At 38.3% G+C, this 22,829-nt stretch overlaps 1 protein-coding gene across 1 annotated transcript in view; it reads left to right on the top strand.

Moving 5' to 3' along the window:
• The first annotated feature begins 4,806 nt into the window (after positions 1-4,806).
• The window catches only part of ERICH2 (glutamate rich 2), a 37,228-nt gene continuing 19,205 nt past the window's right edge, over positions 4,807-22,829 (top strand). Inside the window, exons 1-4 of the mRNA XM_053665025.1 lie at positions 4,807-5,102; positions 15,104-15,134; positions 15,613-15,649; positions 21,135-21,283. Coding sequence (XP_053521000.1) covers positions 4,908-5,102; positions 15,104-15,134; positions 15,613-15,649; positions 21,135-21,283 — 412 coding nt within the window. The 5' untranslated portion in view covers positions 4,807-4,907. The remainder of the gene's footprint in view (positions 5,103-15,103; positions 15,135-15,612; positions 15,650-21,134; positions 21,284-22,829) is intronic.

Consider the following 22,829-nt stretch of genomic DNA (forward strand, 5'->3'; position numbering starts at 1 on the left):
GAAATTTTCTGGTCAAATAAATTTGAGAAAGGCTATACATTTAAAATCTCCCTCTGAGAGACTGACCAAGTACATTAGCATATTAAAGCCTCTGAGAGTTCCCAGTTAAACAACAAAACTTTTAAAAGTTTACAAACTCATTTCCTCCCCAGGATGCGTTTTTTTTCTCTGCATGTCATTAACATTCCAGGAGAATTTCCTCTTAACACCAGTTTAGGAAACCCTGCTGCAGCAAATTGATTCTACCTATGTCGTATGGGCTGTTAGGTTTTAAATAGAGAGCTTCTCCATCTTACTGCCAGACTTCTGGGACTTGGAGCCCTCCCTACACAGTGAAGAATAATGATGACCACCAATTACCTTGGGGACCTCTTTATAACACTAGGACCAGAGCAATTAACAAAAAAATGAGGATAAAGATGGTTGAGGAGAGGTCAGCAAAAAAAAAAAACAAAACCCTGCATCTTTAATTAAGGCCAACAAAAATCCCTGCTTTGTGAAAGGAGTAATTTATTCCTTCCTGGAAGGATATGAGTTCAAGACAGGATCAAAATACCTCCTTACATGTCTGGAGGAAGCAGTCGACTAAACCACAGACACTTTAATAAGATGACTGGGAATGGCAACATTTTTGAAGTTCTGATAAAATAATCAGGAGGTAACGCCCATGGAAATGGGGGACCTACATTATGGGTTGAAAGAGGAAAATTGTGGAGCATAAATTTGTCACTGCGGCGGCTGTGTGCTATCTCCAGCATTACTCAGAGGACAATGGGAATCTGGCCAGTCCCGCAGGAACCCTGATGGGGTCTAGCTTGAACTGACAGCCAACCTTTCCCTCCCTATCATATTAAAGGTGCAACCAACTTTTTTTTAAAGGCTGCCATTTCATATATATATATATATATATATATATATATATATATACTCTTAATAATATTTAAATTCATCCACTCAAGAATTGAAAGACAATCATCATTTATGTGAAGCCTAATATAACAACCTTTTGGCTACAGGCTCCCTCTACTGTCTCTGAAATAATAAATAAACACTTTATGATACTCTGCTGACTAGATTCAGAATTTATGAATGTCAAAGCAAATACAACCGTGTGTAAGGATGAAAGAATTGTTTGTATTATAATCAGAAAGGTCAATATTTGGAGAAAGTTGAAAAATCATAAACTAGTTAATGATATAGATAGAACCACCTGAAGTTGTCATTTGAATGTTTTAACCCATCAATGACGATTTTATATGGTTCAACCTTATACAGAAACATTTTAATTGTCTAATAATAATAGGGAGGGTGTATATTGGGAGTAATTATTACTTTTAATGAATAATCTTTATTATGAAATTCTCTAAATACATTGGTTAATTTCAATGATGTTTCTTGACCAAAATTAACTGCAGGGTATATCAGTACCATATAGGAATGTGTATATTATAGCTCGGGTTTGAAAGTTAAAAAAGTGTAAGGATACAAAATATTTCACACAGGAAGGTAAATGAAAAAAATGTAGAAAAACCATATGTTTACAAGAGGAAAGCTAGAAATAAAATAGTTGACATTTTATCTCTGAGTGAGAGGAGGAAGTGGGGCAATTTGCATAGACTTCAAACAATCTCACACTATTGAGAAAACCTGCAAATCCTGGAAAGAATTAGAGATAAAAGCCAAAGTCAATACACTTCAACCACCCTTGATGTTTCACAGTCACTAAAGGAGAAAGCATCTTCTGGGTAGGTTCACACTTTGCACAAAATAAATATTAAGTCTATTGGCAATTTTCCAAAAGTTAATATTTTACAGTTCAGAATTTTATTTAAGTTTGCCTTTGAACCAGAAAAAAAAAAATCCTGTTTTGAAGTTGTCATAGTCCCAGGAATTCAGTATAAGAATGAAAGATGCCATCAAAAATTTATTTACAAAGATGTTCATCAAAACCTTATATTTACAGTTACTGTTCACCACTTAAGTCTTATTCCTAGCACCTACTTATTCTAGCACCTACTATGCAATAAGAACTCAATAAATATTCTTGAAAGGATGAATCACCGAAGAAAACTTGAAACTTTCCAAACTGGTGACTGGTTGAATAACTATGAGTAAATTGGTTTACTTGTATTACATATGACCATTAAAATGTTTTGAAGACTTTTAAAACACATTGGGGAAATGTTAAGACTTTAGAGAGAATGTTAAGAAAAAAGGCATGATAATAATGTGTACAATATCTAATATGAATCTTACAAGTGTATGTGGACACAAAAAGGGTAAAATGATCAACTATGGTTTTTATTTTTTGTTTCTCTGCATGGCAAATTGTCTATCATAAGTATGTACTGCTTTTATAATCAGAACACTAAATGTTTTTAAACATTTTTTATGATGCTCTATCAGATATGTAATAAAAATTTATTCATTAAAAACTGTGGAGTTCAGTAAAAGGTACTTGTTATAGGGTAATTCAATATTTGTATAAGAGTGATTGGCTTTTCCCTATCATTTTGTTAGAACAAGCCCTCACTAATTCATAATTTCTGTAATTTATCCAGCGACCTGAATGCATGAGCCAGAGCTAAATTGTACTTTGCTTTTGGGAATTAAACCAGTAACTTCTGTACAAAACTTACAGAGATTAGAGAATTATTTCCAAAGTTATACAAAGATGAGATTTGTTTTTTCTTCAATGAGAAATAACCATCATGCATTCAAATAGGCACTGGGACCTTAATGATCTTTATTTAATCCTTACAGCCACCCTTTATTCATATACATAATATCATAGTAGAAATAGTAAGAATAGCTAAGTTATTGATCAAGTGTCATGTTCCAGGGTCTATGTCAGGGGCTTATTTTCTCTCATTTCATGTTTTGAGCTGTCTGGGGAGGTGGTGTATATTACCCCCACCCTGAGGCCCAAAGTGGAAGCCTGATCTAACCACCCTCCATGTGGAGAAAATATTTTTATACTCAAAGGTCATTAAACCATTTTTGCCCCTTCTTTCAAGAACAAAAAATAAACACTGAAAACACTGCATTCTACAAATGGACTTGATCTTCTTGGGAGGAAGAAAGGGACTTGTTGGGAGGAACAGAGGTAGGAAGAGGAAACGTAATCAGAGCTGGGGTTTTCTTACTTCCTTGGAGTAGGACAATGGGAATAGCCAATCAGACATCAGTACATTCATCAGTACAAAGCAAATACATCAAAACAAATGTTCTTTAAAATATTGGTCAAGAAATATAATGAGGGGAATATAAATAGCAATTTCCCTTTGCTCTGTTTGAATGAAAAAAAATTTGCAAACTTTCGACATCTGCTATATAAGGGTGTTCTTATAATAGAGGAAGGAGATAGTGGTTTACTTATGTCCTTACCAAACTAGGGATGTGAAATATTTTCAGTGCCTTCATTGCATTCTTTACAAAACTTACATTCTGGCTTTATTCCTTTGCCTTCTTCTTCCTTCCATCAAAGTTCCAAGGAAATTTAGAGTGAATGTGGGGAGATGACTAAGAAAATGTAAAAATAACTGAGCCTTAGCAAGGCAGCTCAGTTGGTTAGTGTCGACTGGAAACTCCAGGGTTGAGGATTTGATCCCCCGTCAGGACACGACACATCCATGTTTCTGTTTTTCTCTCTCTCTTCCCCTACTCAGGTAAAAATATTTTTTAAAAATTTTAATTTAAATAACAAGAATCTCTGCATACTTTTGGTTCCTGAAATGGTCCAACTGGTTTTATTTTAATAATAGTATTAATAATAAATTTAAAATTGCCACTTATTAAGCATCTTCTACGTGTCAGAGCTTTATACATTTCATGTCATTTGAAGCCCACAACCATCTACCAAGGTACATATTCCCAGCGGGTACCTAAGCCCAAAGGTTAAATAGCAATTATAACTCATATCAGGGCTACTCAATGAAATCGAATCCAGATTTGATTCTAACAAACCCCACCTAAAACACGTTGCCTAGCAACAAATCGATCCTTAGTAACTTCCCCCAACTAAGTGGAGAAAAAACAGCCAATTACTTCCTAGAAGCCAAGCTTGCCGGGCAGTTAGAATTTTCTAATACATATTCTTCCCCACCCCCTTCTGTGACCAAAACAGTGATTTAAGCAGTATAACCTTCCATTCGCCAATGTCGATTTCACCCGGGACTTGGCCCGGGCTCGTGGCAGAGGAGAGTCCCTGGTTCTAATCCCTGGAATCTAATTTCTGGGGAATCTGGCGTCCAGAGATTTCCCAAGAAACCTTTCATCTTTTTAGGGCGACCTCAGGTTGAGGGACCAAGTCCTGCAGGGGACAGTTGTTCATTCACATCCAGGAACAACCCTCTCTCCCAAATCAAAGCTTCTGTTGCAAGTTTAAACCACTAACGAGGCCACCCCACCCTTTTCTCTCTCCCCGCCAGTAACTAGACCAGGTATGGACAAAGATATTTCAATTCCCCTCCCCTCTGCTCTTCTCAAAGTAACTCGTGCGCGTGCGGACCTCCGTCCGAAGATGTATGCACCCAATTCGCTACACCGCGAGATCCCCAGAACCGCGGGGCTCTCTCGGACCCAGGTCTCGCGTCCAGAACCCTCTGAGACTCTCCGAGCGTACTCCGCCCCGGCCCCACTCTCGCCCAGCCCCTCAGCCCGGGCCAGTGCTCTCCCCGCCCCGCCCCCTCCGTCTCGCGCCCTCCAGTGTCCAGGCGCGGCCCGCCCCCTCCACACCCCTCAGTTCCCCGAGGTCGCTCCACCTCAGCCCCGCCCCTTCCGTCGCGTACCTCCGCGGCTCCCGGAGCTCCAGCAGGAAGCGGTATCGTCTCCATGGCGACGCTTTTCCCTGGAAAAGCCGCCCGAAACGCCAGCTAAACGCCTGGCCTTCGCTAAGTGCCTTTCAGATGCTCCGCTTGAGAAGGCCACGAGCGGGTAAGGGGCCGCGGCGACTCGGGTCTCCCTCTCCCCATCCCTGCGTGAAGCCGGACTCATCTCTCACCTCGGACCACCCAGGCCCAGCGCCTGAACCCGGAGACTTCTCTGGACCCTCCAGGTTTGGGCTCTTGGGCCTCACGGCTGCCGAGGCAGCGCAAGAGAAGGTAGGATCCACGTGGCTGGAGGTGCACCTCACACTTGGTTTCCTCTTCTGGCTGTAGTTGGGCATGGAGAAAGGATATTAGTGTCTACGTGAGTTTGTGTGTGAACGGGGCAGTTGTGATGGGCTGGACACGCCACATGCTCCTACCTACAGATTCCCAAGTGCCAGGTCCTCCTCTCTGCGCCCCCTCAATTGAAAATTGCTACATTCCGTTCCATCCGGGGGTTTCTGCTACTTCCGTCGGTCCTTGTCCCACTCCCTCCACTTTAACATTTCTTATCTTTTTCTCTTTCTTTTTTTTCCTTTTCGAAACAGCTTAATGGCCAATAGGAGCATATTCTTTGGCTGTAGTTAAGACTTTGTAACTCTCTACCAGGGGTGTCCAATCCTGGGCCTCAGGGCCAAATGCCGCCCGAAATGGCTATGAATGCAGCCCAACACAGAATCTTAAATTTACTTAACACTGACATTTTTTGTGATTACATTTCACAAAGTGGCCCACAGACATCAAAAAGTTGGACTCAACTTTTTTCTCCTGCTTGACATGACTTGTTTAGCCATAAAAAATTTAAGTGGAATTTGGACAAATTATTTCACCTCCGCAGGCTTTATTTTCATCCTTTCGTAAAATGAGGGGCTTGGACAACGGATCACTTGTAAGGTTCAGTCTTCAGCCTTGAGAAATTCAAATTTATGTATATGAATTTCTAAAGTCATAGTGTGGACTTGAGACTACTTTATCCTGCTTTATTAGCATTTAAACTAACTCATAGCATAATTATAAACCTGTCGTTTGACTTTCTAGGGGGCATAGGTGAACTGAATTGTTCTTACCCCAAGAGACTCCTGGAAGTTTTTTTTTTTTTAATAAATCTGAAAAAAACACTGAAAATGTTTTTTTATTTGTTTCTGTTGCCTGAAAACCAAATACACTGTTCCCCAAATGAGTGTTAATTTTTTTATTTTAATTTTTTGCTAATTGAAATTTTTTTCTTTTAATCTCAGAAAAACAACAACACGGCTCTTTAAGAGTTTACCAGAGCTGAATTCCAATGCCTTTGTAGAAATTCCACTGCCCCACTCTGGAATTCCAGAGCTTCCTACTACCACCTTGGAGCTAAACCTCCAATGTTTTTCCTCTCCTGTGCCCCATTCGATCTCATTGTGCATTTAGATCTGGTCTCCTTAAGTCAGAGTTTACCTCCAGCACTTTCCCTGCTAGGCTGTAGATAATAATAATATTAACAGGAAGAGGAGGAGTTGTAATAATTATAATTGTAATAGAAGACAGGTGCTACTATTGCTTATTAGTTATTTATATTAACCCTCACAATAACTCTATTTTTATATTCATTTATACTTTTATATTCATTTTACAATTAAGTATTTTTATATTCATTTTACAATTAAGGAAAGTGAATCATAAAGAGGTTAAGGAATTTGCCCAAGGTCACAATTTGCTGGGATTTGAACACAGGCAATCTGACTTCAGAGTCTGGTCACTACCTTATGTTGTAAAGGAAATATACAGAGTTTACATGTGGCTACTTTTAAATAAGAATGTACGTAATAGATTATCACTGAAGCCATCTTATACACATTTAACTGTGCAATGAAATATTGCCCCCATGTCCCTTCCTGTTGCCCCATTTTCTTCCTCTCTGATGGAGATGGTGCTTAGTCAACTCCGTCTCTCCTCACCACAGTTGTAGGGCCTGAGTGTGTAGCTGGATATTAGTAATTCATTCATTCTTCACCTGTTAGAATACAGGTTAGCTTATAAAAGCAAACAGCACAAACGGATAAAAGAATCGTATAAGTGGGATGGAAAAAATGTCTTCCAATATTACACAAATAACTTAAGAATTTTGTGAAATCTGATTTTAAATGTTGGTGATTCATGTTATAAAAGTTTCTATTTGAAACTTGTAGAATCCAAGTAAAACCTATTTGGCTCTAATAACTGCTGGTTAGTGAACTTAGAAAATGGAAGGTACAAAATATTGTATATTCTTTTTTTTGCTACTGAGCCTTTATTGTCCAGTGTCCATATTGAACTTACTTCAAGTGTTCTAGAGTCACTTATGGCTAGTGGTTACCATATTGGACAGTGAAGCTCTAGTTTAATACAGTCTTTTCCTTTGCTTTCTTGTTTTTTTTCCTTCCCAGTCCATTCATTCAACACATATTTTTTTATTATTTTTTAGCAATTTTTTATTGACTATGCCATTACATTTGTTCTATTTCCCCTCCTCCGTTCCTTTCCACCCTGCACACCCCTCTCCCACCATCCCCCCCCTTTAGTTCATGGACATGTGTCTCAAGTTCTTCAGATTCTGTATTTCTTCTACTATTCTTACCCTCCCCCTATCTATTTTCTATCTACTGTCTGTGCTACTTATTTTCTGTACCTTCTCCCCCCTTCTCCTCCTCCCACTCCCCTGTTGCTAATCCTCTACGTGATCTTCATTTCTATGGTTCACTTCTGATCTAGCTGTCCTCTTAATTTGCTTTTGTTTTAGGTGTGGTTGTTGATAACTGTGAATTTGCTGTCCTTTCACTGTTCATCTTTTTTTATCTTCTTTTTCTTAGGTAAGTCCCTTTAACATTTCATATAATAAGGGCTTGGTGATGATGAACTCCTTGAATTTGGTCTTATCTGAGAAGCACTTTATCTGTCCTTCCATTCTAAATGAAAACTTTGCTGGATAGAGCAATCTTGGTTGTAGGTCTTTGGTTTTCATGACTTGGAATACCTCTTTCCAGCCCCTTCTTGCCTGTAAGGTTGCTTTTGAGAAATCAGCTGACAGTCTGATGGGAAGTCCTTTGTAGGTGACTGTCCCCTTATCCCTTGCTGCTTCTAGGATTCACTCCTTCATTTTAATCTTGGCGAATGTAATGATGATGTGCCTTGGTGTGTTCCTTCTTGGGTCCAACTTCTTTGAGACTCTGAGCTTCCTGGATTTCCTGGAAGTCTATTTCCTTTGCCAGAACGGGGAAGTTCTCTTTTATTATTTGTTCAAATAAGTTTTCCACTGATGGCTGCTCCTCTTCCCCTTCTGGTACCCCTATAATTCAGATGTTGGAACGTTTAAAGATGTCCTGGAGGTTCCTAAGCCTCTCCTCCTTTTTTTCAATTCTTGTTTCTTCATTCTTTTCTGTTTGGTCATTTTTTCCTTCCTTCTGGTCTACTCCCTTGATTTGAGTCCCAGTTTCCTTTCCATTACTATTGGTTTCCTGTGCATTACCATTCATTTCAATTAGTTTAGCCTTCATATGTTCCTCTAATTTGTGACTAAAATCAACCAGTTCTGTGAGGATCCTGATCACCAGTGTTTTGAACCGTGCATCTGAAAGTTTGGCCATTTCTTCATCACTTAGATTTATCAGCTCTGGGGCTCTGAGTTGGTCTTGAGCCATGTTTTTAGTTTTTATCTGTTTGTGCCTGTTACGTATGAGGAGCGGAACCTTAGTTGTTTATCAGGGCGGGGCCACCCAGGTGGCTTGTTTCTGATGCTGTATGTGGGGGCGGGGTCAGAGAGGGAACAATGGCGGTCCTCTCTGCTCTCCCAGTCCGTCCTACCACTCGCCCCTGCCTGTTTATCTGAGTGGAAATGTGTGAGCCCGCCGCCCTGCGCCGTGGGGTCTCAATGCTCGCCTCTTCACTGGTTTATCTGCGCGCAAATGCTCCACCGACCGCAGACAGCCAGCCGCACCTCTTCCCTGTGTCCGCCTGTAGCTAGTCCGCACCTGGGATCCGCGCCTTTGGCTGCCTGCGCACCACCCCGGTTGCACCACCCTGGTCAGGGATCTTTTTGGCCAACCCGCTCCTCTGCTGGCTTCGCCCCTCTTACCAGTTTAGCTGAGCATTTCATTGTTTTCTGACTCCGTATTGTCAATTTTCTGTGTGGTTTAGTTGCGTTTATTGTTGTTAAAACTGTTGTTTTTAGATTTGGTTGGGCGGGGACACAAGGTGTTTCCACCTATGCCTCCATCTTGGCGGAAGTCCAGCACATATTTATTGAGCACCAGATTATATCACATGAAGTGCACTAGATCCTAGAGATTGTTTTTTAAGGTGTTTTGAGTTTATCTGTTTTTGTAGACAAAAACAAAACAAAAAAACCCACCTATCTAAAGTAATTAGGCCCCAGACTAGAGTTTTTTATTTTTGAGAGTCACCTTTTCCTTAAAGGCTGGCACTACATCACATATAACTCAAGCATTGCTGTGAGTTTTGCACCATGTGTAGAAAACCCGCCTACAGTGAGAGAGAATGACGCCCACCAGCAAGGAGAAGCTGAAATGAACAAGGGAAAGTGCCAACCCGCTTGAACACAGCTGTATCCACTGTGTCTTGAATTCCACACAGCTTGGGTATTCAACTCTGGAATTTTATGAGCCAACCCTTCTTTATTTTTTAATTTTTTTGCCTAAACCAGGGGTGTCAAACTTATTTTCACTGGTGGTCACATCAGCCTCACAGCTGCCTTCAAAGGGCTGCATGTAATTTTAGGACTGTATAAATGTAACTACTCCTTAACTGTTAATCGAGAGTTCAGTGCTGCTGCCAGATAAAACAAGGTGGAGGGCTGGACTCGGCCCATGGGCCTTGTGTTTGCCATCTGTGGCCTAAACTAACTGGAGTATGGTGCCTTTTAACTTGAAAACAAAACTCTACACTAATATAGCTAAAAAGACAAGAACCTTTCTCAAACCTTTCTTTGAGAAAGGAGCTCTTACATTCTGTCTCCGGTTTACTCTCCACAAAATTTCAAAGGCTTGATTTGCTTTTCATCGCCTACTGATTAAAGCCCAAAATCCTTAGCACCTGGTAATTAATGACTTTTAAAGTTTGCTTCCACATACATTCCGATTTCACTTATTGCCATTGTCTAATACAGACATTCTATGACTTTCTCAGACATTCTCTAATACAGACATTCTCTAACACAGACATTGACTGACTTCTCTTCCCTGTTCGTTGATTGACTGTTGGTCTTGACTTGGTTAAGTAAATGTCAGCTTCATCATGAAGCCTGATTCAATCTTTCTTCTTATAGCAGATAGAATTCACCACTTTTCACTCTGTGCCCCCTCAGACTATCTTAATTCTGATACGTAGTTCTTATTACGTGGTATCAGGTACTTTAGCCTCTTTTGGTTTTAAGGAGTAGGAATCATATTGATCAAGGTCTCTTTTGTCTTGAAATGTCAAAAATCAACTCTAGTTTGTTTTAGCTAAAGGAGAATTTAATTGGCTTGTCGTAAAGGCAGAGCTTGAGCTGGAAAAAAGGACTCAAACATCCTCTGTCTCTTCTGTCTCTGCCTCCTCCCACCCCCGCATATCTCATCATCTCTCATCCCTGATTCTTTTGTATATTCCGCTTCACTCTCAGGCCACTTTTTTTCCTTAAAGGCTAGAACCATGGCTATTGGCCACTCTAGACTCATATTCTTTTTAAAAAAATACATTTTATTTATTATACTATTATAGTTGTCCTAGTTTTTCCCTTTTTGCCCCCTCTATCCAGTACCCACCATTCCCTCCAACAATCCCCTCCGTAGTTCATGTCCACGGGTCATGCATATAAGTTCTTTGGCTACTCCATCTCCTGTACTATTCTTAACATCCCCCCATCTGTTCTGTAATTACTGATTTGTACTTTTTAAAAAAATTTTTTTAAGATTTTTTTTCAAGATTTTATTTTTATTATTTATCTCTAGAGGGGAAGGGAAGGAGAGAAAGGGAGAAATATCAAGGTATGGTTGCCTCTCGTGAGTCCCTTGCTGGGAACTGGCCTGCAGGAAACTGGCCTGCAACCCAGGCATGTGCCCTGACTGGGAATTGAACTGTGATCGTGTGGTTCGCAGGCCTGAACTCAATCTACTGAGCTATACCAGCCAGGTAATTTGTACTTCTTAATCCCTGCATCTTCCCCCCCATCTTCCTTTGTCCCCCCCCCAACTGATAACCCTCCAATGATCTCCATATTTATGGTTCTATTCCTGTTCTGCCTGTTTGCTTTTTTCAATTCAGTTGTTGATAGTTGTCAATTTATTGCCACTTTAATACTCATAGTTTTTGGTCTTCTTTTTCTTAAATAAATCCCTTTAACATTTCATATAATAATGGCTTGGTGATGATGAAATTCCTTTAGCTTTACCTTATCTGGGAAACACTACCTACCCTTCAATTCTAAATAATAGCTTTGCTAGATAGAGTTATCTAGGTTGTAGGTCCTTGCCTTTCATTACTTTGAATACTTCTTGCCAGTCCCATCTAGCCTGCAAAGTTTCTTTTGAGAAATCAGCGAATGGTCTTATGGGTAACTATCTACTTTGCTTTTGCTACTTTTGTTTCTCTCTTTATCTTTAACCTGCAGCATTTTAATTATGCTGTGTCTTGTTGTGGTCTTCTTTGCCACCATCTTGTTTGGGACTCTTGTTTAGAAAAATCTTTCTAAACAAGTATCATTACTTTTGGGCTTGTGTGATTTTTAAACTAATTCATTAAAAGTCTTCAAAGCTAATTTGCTTGTCTCAATCACAGTAAAGCCCCCTTTTTTCCCTACGCAATCTTAATCAGCCCCATAGAACATCTTCCCAATTTTTCAGGTAGTTTCTACAGTGTCCCTTCTATGTGCCATGCACTATGCTAAACACTTTACCTACATCATCCTATATAATCCTTATAATGATCCAATGAGGTTGGCACCTTTGCGATCCCTGTTTTACAGTTGGAGGAGCTGAGGCCTAGAGAAAATAAGTAACTAACCCATGCTTGCTCGGATATGAATCCAGTTTCTGTCACTCAAGAGTCCCAACTCTTCAGTGTTACTCTTCACTGCCCCATAGGGATTCAATCTTAAGTAAGAAGACCTCGCAGGGCCTGTGTTTCCATCAAAGGCTAGGATCTGCCCTATTACCAGGTGAAAATGGAATAAAAATTATATGCACTGATGTTTCTTCCAGGAAAGGGTGAACTAGCAATCCATAAATATCCTAGAGCCAACAAGGAGAGGAAGGCTCTAAAACTAAAGAGATGCCTCCCCAGGTGGTCTTATGTCAACACACAGGATCGTGGAAATCCCTGGAGTGAAAGTGTTTCTCCAGAGAGGTCATCCTCGATTTTTTTGTTTTAAGGGCCTTATTTGGTTCATTTTTGCATTGTTTTTAGCTTCTGAGCTCTGTCTACTGTGCTAGAGATTTACGAGTAAAATCATTTATTCTTGAGTTTGGTCTTCAACACTTTTTCCTAAAATGATGCCTTGCTTTTCTGATAGACTTTAGCTCTCTGCGAATTTCTCAGAGGGATAATCAAGTTAATAATATACAGCCCATGCTGGTGTGGCTCAATTGGTTGGAGCATCGTCCTGTACACCAAAGGACTGGGGGTGTGATTACCAGTTAGCACGAACGCAGGTTGTGGTCCATTCCCCAGTCGGGGCACTTATGGGAGAAAACCAATCTAGTTTCTCTCTCACATCAATGTTTCTGTTTCTCTCTGGCCTGTTCTCTCAGTGTCTCTTTCTATCTTCCTCTCTCTCTCAAATCAATAAACATATTTTTTGAAATAAAATAATAATAATAACATATATAATGTCTGGCTTGGTTAGGGTTGCTCAAGAAACAAAGCCTGAGGCAAAAGTTGACATTCTACTGCTTATTCAGGAGTGCAGATCAATGTGAGGGAGCTGGATTTAAAAAGAGAAAAACGTAATACAAAATAATGAAACTTCTCTTTTATTGCCCACAGATTTGGCCCTAAGTATTGTTTTCCAGAAATCCCTAGGTATGTATTACTAATAATAATTTGAAAAGTCTACTTGAGAATGTAGAGACAAGTAAATTCATACCTATGGCAAGTTTAAGCGTGGCCTCTCTCATACATTAAAAACCTTATGAGCTGATTTTTCTCCTCACAATTAGAATGAAATTTAGGCAAATACATAAAAGGCTAATTTATAGGAAAATCAGTCTCTCGGGGGGTAGCTTAGGAAAAGTAAAGGTTCACAGAGAAAACATTTAACTAATAGGTATTAAAAACACATAAAGGTACTTTTAAAGTAAGAATTATATTCTTAAATGTGTCTGGAGGTTAATTTCTAAATATATTGGTTGAAATAATATTTTATTAAAAATACCGTATCTTATTCTGGCTTATATGCACTCTATAAAGGCATTTTTCATAACATGTATGATCTGGAATGTATCATATACTTTGGCTTACATCTTGTTTTGTTGAAGTGGGAGAAAAAAAAAGGTGGGGTAAACATGAGCCAAACTGAATTTATGATTGTTACGGTCGGCACAGTAGGAAAAGTGATTCCTTACCCTGCTGTTGATTGATTTGGATGTAGATCTAGGGACCGAGTTATATAAAATCAAAATAGTAATAGAATTAGAAGCTAACTTAATACATCACTTGGTTTTCTTTTTAAATAATAGTATATTTTATTGATTATGCTATTACAGTTGTCCCAATTTTTCTCCCCTTTCTCCCCCTCTGCCCTCCGTCCCCCCACACTCAAGCATTTCCTCCCCACTTAGTTCATGTCCATGGGTGGTACATAGAAGTTCCTTGGCTTCTCCATTTCCCATACTATTCTTAACCTCCCCCCTGTCTATTTTATGTCTACCTATTATGCTTCTTATTCCCTCTACCTTTTCCCCCAATTATCCCTCCTCCCCCTCCCCAGGATAACCCTCCATGTGATCTCTATTTCTGTGATTCTGTTCCTGCTCTAGTTGTTTGCTTTTTAGGTTCAGTTGTTGATACTTGTGAGTTTGTTGTCATTTTACTGTTCATAATTTTTTATAATCTTTTTTTTTCTCAGATAAGCCCCTCTAACATTTCATATGATAAGAACTTGGTGATAATGAACTCCCTTAACTTGACCTTATCTGGGAAGCACTTTATCTGCCCTTCCATTCTAAATGATAGCTTTGCTGGACAGAGTAATTTTGGATGTGGGTCCTTGCCTTTCATGATTTTGAATACTTCTTTCCAGCCCCATCTTCAAGCTGCAAGGTTTCTTTGGAGAAATCAGCTCATAGTCCTATGGGGACTCCTTTGTAGGTAACTGTCTCCTTTTCTCTTGCTGCTTTTAAGATTCTCTACTTATCTTTAAGCTTGGGCAATGTAATTATGATGTGCCTTGGTGTGTGCTTCCTTGGGTCTAACTTCTTTGGGACTCTCTGAGCTTCCTTGACTTCCTGGAAGTCTGTTTCCTTCACCAGATTGGGGGAGTTCTCCTGTATTATTTTTTCAAGTGAGTTTTCAATTTCTTGCTCTTCCTGTTCTCCTTCTGGCACCCCTATGATTCAGATGTTGGAATGTTTAAAATTGTCCCAGAGGTTCCTAAGCCTGATAGGAACTAAGGAACTTAGGAACCTGATAGGTTCCTAAGTCTGATAGGTTGGCTAGCTCCTCGTCACTTAGTTGTTTTTCTGGAGTTTTGACCTGTTCTTCATTTGGGGCATATTTCTTTGTTTTGGCACAGCTGTTAGGTTGTAAGGGGTGAAGCCTTAGGTATTCACCAGAGCAGAGCAATCCTCTTTGCTGTGTTGTGATGCTGTCAGTCTGCTTGGATGTCGGTGTTCCATGCAGTTTGATTTTCTGGCAGTTCTGGTTGTTATTTGGTTGTTATCCTTCTTTTGGTTGTTCAAGGAAGTGAAGCATTTCTGCCTACACTTCCATCTTGGCTGGAACTCATACATCACCTTTCTAACATGCAAAATCATTCCTATAGTTAATTTTACATAGACTCCAAGGTAAAATGGGGAGAAGGGGTTAATTTCTCTAGACTTCTTTTACACCTAATTTCATAATCCAAAAGATTGAGGTTTTTCAGTTAGGATGGAAATAATGCTATTAAATACAAAAACAAAGCACATACTTAATACTCTACTGACAAAACAAGTTCTGCATTATACTTTATGTTCTAAATTCATATAAGTGTTTAAAGACTTATGAAGTACATTTTTTGTTTTTTGCAGAAATTATCTAGAAAAGACAGATGTTGTAAAGGTAAGAGTACATAAACTTTTTAGGACACTTATAGTTCTATCTTACCATCAATTTATATAGTTTCTGAATAATTACTTTTAGATAAAATTACCTTTTAATCTTGATAACAGAAATGTTTATATAAAGACTGAGTAAGTTATTTCAAATACCTCACATGAAAATAATAATGATAATGCTGGCTTTTATTTCTGCTTCTGTTTTAGGCACAAAAATATATTCAGAATGGCAAACTGCTAGTATTTGATCCAAAGGGTAAATTATTTATTACTTAAAAAGACTATGTTTGAATACCATTTTGTCCTAAATATGCAGAAGATAGTCTTCTGGGGTGGATAAGTGTGGTTGAAAGATTTAGCAATTAAATCCTTTATTATGTTGTCTGTCATTCAAAAAGTGCCTAAATATTTGCCAGTGAGGAATTTCTGTTATGAACATCACCATTGACAAAATACTGAGGCTCTTTTTTCTTCTCTTTCAGAAAAAGTGGTCATTAAACCAAATGAAACCATGTCAGAGTAAGAAAATGTCTCTGGTTGTGCAACTGATCTATCACATGCCTTTTGAGCAATTAGAACTAGATAATGCAATCATTTGTCACCCAATTAAATTTGAAAGGCCAGAAATGCATGGATTAGCACTTTAGCTTTTTTGCTTCAGTCAAAGCAATTGTTACTAGAGAAAAGGACATTTAAAATGAAAAAGGAACTTTAATAAAAATGTACAGATAGATAATATTGACTTCTACTTTTAAATTTTTAAATACCAAGTGTTCTGTATTTTACTTATAAAATTTTCATTGTTCATTTCTATTTTCCTTTGATACTTGCTAATTTCCTTCAGAATATCTCTTTAAATGAATATTTATAAACAGATTCTTTATTTACTATGTGATGATTTGTTACTACTAAATAAGGAAAATTCATAATCACCCCAAGTAGTTGAAGAGATTAGTGTTAAAAAGAATCCAGTTTAAATTTAGTAGGTAAATATTAAGTACCTGCTTTGTTCAAGGCACTAATTATGATAATTCTTCAAAGCCCTTCCTGATATGATCATCTCTTACCACCTGAGAAATAATTCTAGCATTTCTCCCATGAAGATTACATTTTGAAAGTTGATCATAAAACATTCATAGAGATAAGTTATTGACAAGTTGATAAGTACTCTTCTGGTAGAATTCTACTGAAATTAATATTATTTTGGCTTACTGTGAATATTACTAGTTAGGAAATTTTTCACCTAATGCAACATATACAGGGTCTGGCAGAAGTAACACCTGCTTGAGTGAGGTTGGTAGGGTAATATTGCGGGTATAATAATATAGGCATAGGTAAATGTACTTTGCCTCCTTGCACAACCAAAAGAAGGACAAAAACAAATTTAAAAATAAAAAAATAACCAGACCTGCCAGAAAATCAAATTGTATGGAAGTCCTACAACCAAGGAGTTAAAAGAAGAAACATTCATTCACACTGGTAGGAGGGGTGGACATGGGCAGCCAGGACAGAGCAGAGGGGAGGCAAGGAGGCAGCTGGGGGGGTGAGGCAGCACCTGGTGGACCACCTAGTCCCACATTTGCATGCAGATAAACCAGGAGGAGCAACTGAGGAGCGAGACAGACTGCACAATTCATGGTTTCAGTGTGGGGAAATAAAGCCTCAAATCCTCTAGTGGTAAAGACCTGTGGGGGTTTTGACAGTGGAAGAAACTCCAGGTCTCACCAGAGAGTTTGTTGGAGAGATCCACAGGGTACTAGACTGTACACAATCCCACCTACCTGGGAGTAAGCATGGGATGGGCCCCATTTGCTTATGGGTAACAGGGGAAGTTACTAAGAGCTGGCCAAGAGCTGAACAGGTAGCATTGTTCCCTCTTGTAACCCTCCCCCACAAGCACCACAATGCAGTGACTTGGGTTGCCCTGCCCTAGTAAATAACTAAGATTCCACCCCTTACAACAGAACAGCTGTGACAAGACAAAATACTGTCGTCCCTCACTATATCATGGTTCCCTAATTGCGGCTTCACTGTATCTCAGTTTTAAAACACGATACAGTGAAGCCACAATAAGTGAACTGCGATATAGCAAGGCATGACTATACTTCACTGGTGAGTACCCACATAGAATTTTATATATTGTTGAAATATGTAGATTTAAGAGTATAGAAAGTGTTTAAGAGCATATGAAGTGTTTATAAGAGTGTGGGAAAGGTTTATAAGAGTGTGGGAAGGATTTATAAAGCCTTAAAATATATATAAATAATAAAATAAATATAACGCTGCTACTTTGAGGATTGTCACCTATCACAGGGGTCTTTGGAACATAACTCCTGAGATAGGTGAGGGATCACTGTAATATGGCCCTTATGAAACAACAGATTAAAGCTCCAAAAATAGAACTAAGTAATGAAGATATAGCCAACCTATCAGATGCAGAGTTCAAAACACTAGTAATCAGGATGTTCACAGAAATGGTTGAGTTATGGTTGCAAAAATGGAGGAAAAAGTGAAGGCTATGCAAAACGAAATAAAAATAGGCAGGGAACCAACTGTGAAGGGAAGGAAACTGGGACTCAAATCAATAATTTGAAACAAAAGGAAGAAATAAACATTCAACCAGAACAGTTGAAGAAACAAGAATTCAAAAAGTAAGTAGAGGCTTAGGAACCTCTGGGACAATTTTAAACATTCCAACATCTGAATCATAGGGGTGCCAGAAGGAGAACAGGAAGAGCAAGAAATTGAAAACTCACTTGAAAAAATAATACAGGAGAACTCCCCCAATCTGGTGAAGGAAACAGACTTCCAGGAAGTCAAGGAAGCTCAGAGAGTCCCAAAGAAGTTAGACCCAAGGAAGCACACACCAAGGCACATCATAATTACATTGCCCAAGCTTAAAGATAAGTAGAGAATCTTAAAAGCAGCAAGAGAAAAGGAGACAGTTACCTACAAAGGAGTCCCCATAGGACTATGAGCTGATTTCTCCAAAGAAACCTTGCAGCTTGAAGATGGGGCTGGAAAGAAGTATTCAAAATCATGAAAGGCAAGGACCCACATCCAAAATTACTCTGTCCAGCAAAGCTATCATTTAGAATGGAAGGGCAGATAAAGTGCTTCCCAGATAAGGTCAAGTTAAGGGAGTTCATTATCACCAAGTTCTTTTTTTTTTTTTTTTTAATATTTTATTTATTTATTTATTTTTAGAGAGAGGGGATGGGAAGGAGAAAGAGTGGGAGAGAAATATCAATGTGTGGTTGCCTCTCCTGTGTCCCCTACTGGGGATCTGGCCTGCAACCCAGGAATGTGCCCTGACTGGGAATCGAACCGCGATACTCTGGTTCGCAGGCCCGTGCTCAATCCACTGAGCTACACCAGCCAGGTCACCAAGTTCTTATCATATGAAATGTTAGAGGGGCTTATCTGAGAAAAAAAAAGATTATAAAAAATTATGAACAGTAAAATGACAACAAACTCACAAGTATCAACAACTGAACCTAAAAAGCAAACAACTAGAGCAGGAACAGAATCACAGAAATAGAGATCACATGGAGGGTTATCCTGGGGAGGGGGAGGAGGGATAATTGGGGGAAAAGGTAGAGGGAATAAGAAGCATAATAGGTAGACATAAAATAGACAGGGGGAGGTTAAGAATAGTATGGGAAATGGAGAAGCCAAGGAACTTCTATGTACCACCCATGGACATGAACTAAGTGGGGAGGAAATGCTTGAGTGTGGGGGGACGGAGGGCAGAGGGGGAGAAAGGGGAGAAAAATTGGGACAACTGTAATAGCATAATCAATAAAATATATTTTAAAATATTGATAGAAATAATTTATAGTTTTAATTTGAACATTTCACCTAAAATATATAATGTGCTTGACTGTGATACTGTTATGTAGTTACATGCTGATGATTTTGTAATCAAAATGGAGTGTTATATTGTGTCAGACCCTGTATTTTAATTATACACTGTCACACCTAAAAATTAAAATAAGAATCTACCTTGGCTTTGTTGTAAATTGTATATTAAATATTTATTTTTATATTAAAGGGAGACTGATATATAACAGATCAGTGATGAGAATTTATTTATTGCAGATTAAATATTATATACAACCAGAAAAAATAAATTCTCTGTTGATTGAGATATACATGCTCTCTCTCTATAGATAGATAGATAGATAGATAGATAGATAGATATAGATATATATTCTGAGGTAATTATATCTCAGAGATAAATCAAGGGCAGCATGGGCCAAAATAGAAAAGAAAAGCATAGTGCCTACTTTTTCTCCTGATTTCATTAATAATGGCATTTTCTTATCAAACTACTTTTTAAAAGGGTAGGGTGATCTTGTTCCCTCTAATATGCTTGCAGAGAAGAGTTTGGGTGTTGTTTGGATGTTCAAAGTGGATCATTTGTGTAGCCAATAAGCTTCACTGTTGTGTGGCATTGTCATCTCAGGTACCTTACACATAATTGGAGGCAAACAGGGCCAGGCCTGGGGAAAAAATGGTCAAGTAAGAAATTAGAAAATCACAGGGCACCTTTGTTTGAGGACTAGTATGACCTGTGAAGTTGATGAATTTTCTTAATTAGCTTCACATTCTACTTTCTACTCCTTTATGGGCTCCATAATCTGACTGGAAGTGGAATTTGCCAAAAGGACCTATTAAGCTTGGGTTGGGGGAAACTAGAAGTTTCCTTTTCGCACCAGTTCTTTGCCTTAATTTTCTGATTGATTCTTCATTCTGGTCCAAGCCACAAGGATTTTATAAACCATGAGTTTCATATTGACGTGCACACAAAACTCACATTTATCGTTTTCCCCATAGATCCATGTGGGAAAGATTTTATCCACTCAACAAACTGCACTTAATTAACAAACTTTTCAGTGGTAAAGGTAAAATATATCTTTACTTACTGCTGGACAAAATTCTGTAGATCTTGGCCCTTTGGTCTGTTAGGGGTTCTGGTCCAGCTTTTGAGCATATCTAGAGCTGGACGGGGAAGTGGCTGAGGCAGCCCCACAGCACTCAGTACTGGAGGCCGAAACATTTTAGCTGTGTGTTATTACATGAGCATGTTTTATCTTTTCTGAAACAAATGACAAGTTATTTTTTTATTCTCATTTTTACACTTTAAATAAATGCCTCTTTGGACGAAGACCAAGGATGGCCAGCAAACTTTATATGTCAGCAACACAAGTTTCTATAAATGGAGCTAAGACATTCTTGGAAAAGTAAATTTTAATTAATTTTTGGGCCCATGTTTGACAAATTTATAAATCACTTTAAACCAAAGTTTGAAATACAAGCTTCCTGAAAGACTTGTTTAATTCCAGTAGAAATTTGGGGGCGTTTCATGAATGTGCCCAGTGCTCAACCCTAAAACCCTGTAGTGTAGATCCATTCCGGTGAGATAGCTGTCTAATTAGACTCACTCTCTAACCTTAGCAGATACTAAGTGAAATATCTTCCGTTTCCAAAGGATATTACAAAAAGGAAAAAATTTGAATCTTTCCTTAATTGTAACCAAATTTAAATAACAGATCTTTTAGAGTATACTAGTTGATATTTTTAAAAATGGTTAGAGGCATTATTACCATAAATAACTTCACTTTGACAAATGGAAGTCAATAGACCAAAGGTTAATATTAGTGTTGCACTCTCTCCATAAGTGTAGCAATTTAGCAATGGTGAGAATTGATTTACAAACTTAAAAAAAAAAAGACTAGTATTCCTTAAATCCTTTTATTCTATTATATATGTCATAATGATGTGCCAAAGCCATTCATAGAACTGATTGCTTATATGCTCTGTGTTAAAGAATTATGAAAAATTCTAAGAATCATAACAATGGCAAATGCCAGACATAGTTTAGTTTATTGTTGGTTTATTATACTGTGTGTTTATATTAAATATGCATGTACCTATATAAAGCCTTAAACAGAATTGTGATCTAGGAAAGTATTTTTTGACTATTAATTTTAACATTTAGGAAGGAAGTCTCTTCAAAAAGTATTGGAAATAAGGTCTCTTTAAAGAATACCGAAAATAGAGTGTCTTCAAAGAGTATTGAAAATGAAGATACAGAAACAAATCTACAGTCTAAGCTATGGTCATCTTCCTTCTTAAAAGAAAGCACAGGTAATAACTCTTGGTTTTGTCTTTTTGTTTGTTGCTTCCAATTCAGCCCTCTTTCACCAGAGCCTTTGGAGTTTTTAACAACGCTGTAGATCTGGAGAGGATCCTGGGAATTGGTACTTTTTCTAATTCACGTACCAGATGGTTTTGATATGCAGTCAGGTGTAGGCCCTGTGGGAAAAAATTACATGAAATGATAATAATAGAGCATTAAATTTTAGAATGAATTAAAATACCAAATGAAAACATTAACAAGTTCTGTTCTTTCAACAGCAGTTTATTGAGTGCCAGGCACTGGATACAATAGTTAGCAAATAGGCAAGGTTCTTGCCCTTCTGACGTTCACATTCTAGTGGGAGATGGACAACCAACTATTATAAATAAGTAAACAAATAATATAAAGTAAATACAAACAAAAAAGCAATACAATATAGGTTGTGATAGGTGTTATAATGTTACTAAATGGCACCTGGGAGAGGACTGCCTTAGATCTAGGGATGAGGAAATCTCTCATGAAGCTCTGTGTTTGTGAATTAACAATTTCTGTGACATCACCTAATGCCCTTCCCCTGATGACCTCAGTGTGATGAGCCAGTGAATAGGCTGGGTCCACACTGGAAGATCAGAGTGAGTGGCTGTGAGCTGATGGAGACTGTAAAGGAAACAGACGCAGGTAGATGGCTCACATGGCCCAACCGTCTTATCTGGGAAGGACTTGGTATCCCTTTTCAGGGAAGCAGGGGTTTTTTTTCTTTTTAGAGTCATGAATTTGCTTTAGGTTCAAGAGTTTTACCAATTTTTTAATTCTTTTGGTCTGTGTTCTCTTAACATTGTTTTCTCTAGAGCTCTTCTAGACTTGCTCATTTTCTTCTAATGCAGGTGTTTCTACATTATTTAGAGTAGCTCCTGGCCACTCTCCCATTAAAGAAGGCATCTCACAAAACTTCCCCGATACTCAAAATCTTACAAGAAAAGGACGGTGTAGCACAAGTTAGTTTCAAGCAGAGATATCCGTGGGGCCAACGGAGTCCTGTATGCTCATTCAGTATTGTTTCCCAAAGAGATAAGTTTAGGAAACATGTAGTAAACTTTTTAAAGGATTACTTTAATAGTAGCATGTTTTGAGTAGAAAAAAAGTAATATAAGATGTGGTGAAGAATATGGACTCTGGAGCCAAACTGACTCCCCAGTGCACCACTTCATTAGCAGTGTGAAGTTGGGCAGATTATAACCTCTCAGTCTCTCTGTTTCTTCTAGGAATGGGGTAAAAGCAAAACACACCTCCGTGGGATGTTGAGAGAATTAAATGAATTAATAGATACAGTGTTCAGAAGAGCAATGGCATTTAATGTGTTATGATTGTGATGTTATTTTTATTAATACATCAGTTTCATGGAGGATGGTATTTATGATTGACAAAATTTATGTTAAAAAAGTAGATTCAAAGAAAAATGTTAAGTAATTAGTATAGGTGGCACTCACATGGCAAAACGGCTGAAGGCATAAGAATTACTAAAGTTTGGAAAATGTTCTAATAGGTTGTACCATG

This window comes from Artibeus jamaicensis, unplaced genomic scaffold (assembly GCF_021234435.1).
Source record: "Artibeus jamaicensis isolate MK-2021 breed Jamaican fruit bat unplaced genomic scaffold, CSHL_Jam_final contig_391, whole genome shotgun sequence".
Taxonomy (NCBI): Eukaryota; Metazoa; Chordata; class Mammalia; order Chiroptera; family Phyllostomidae; genus Artibeus; species Artibeus jamaicensis.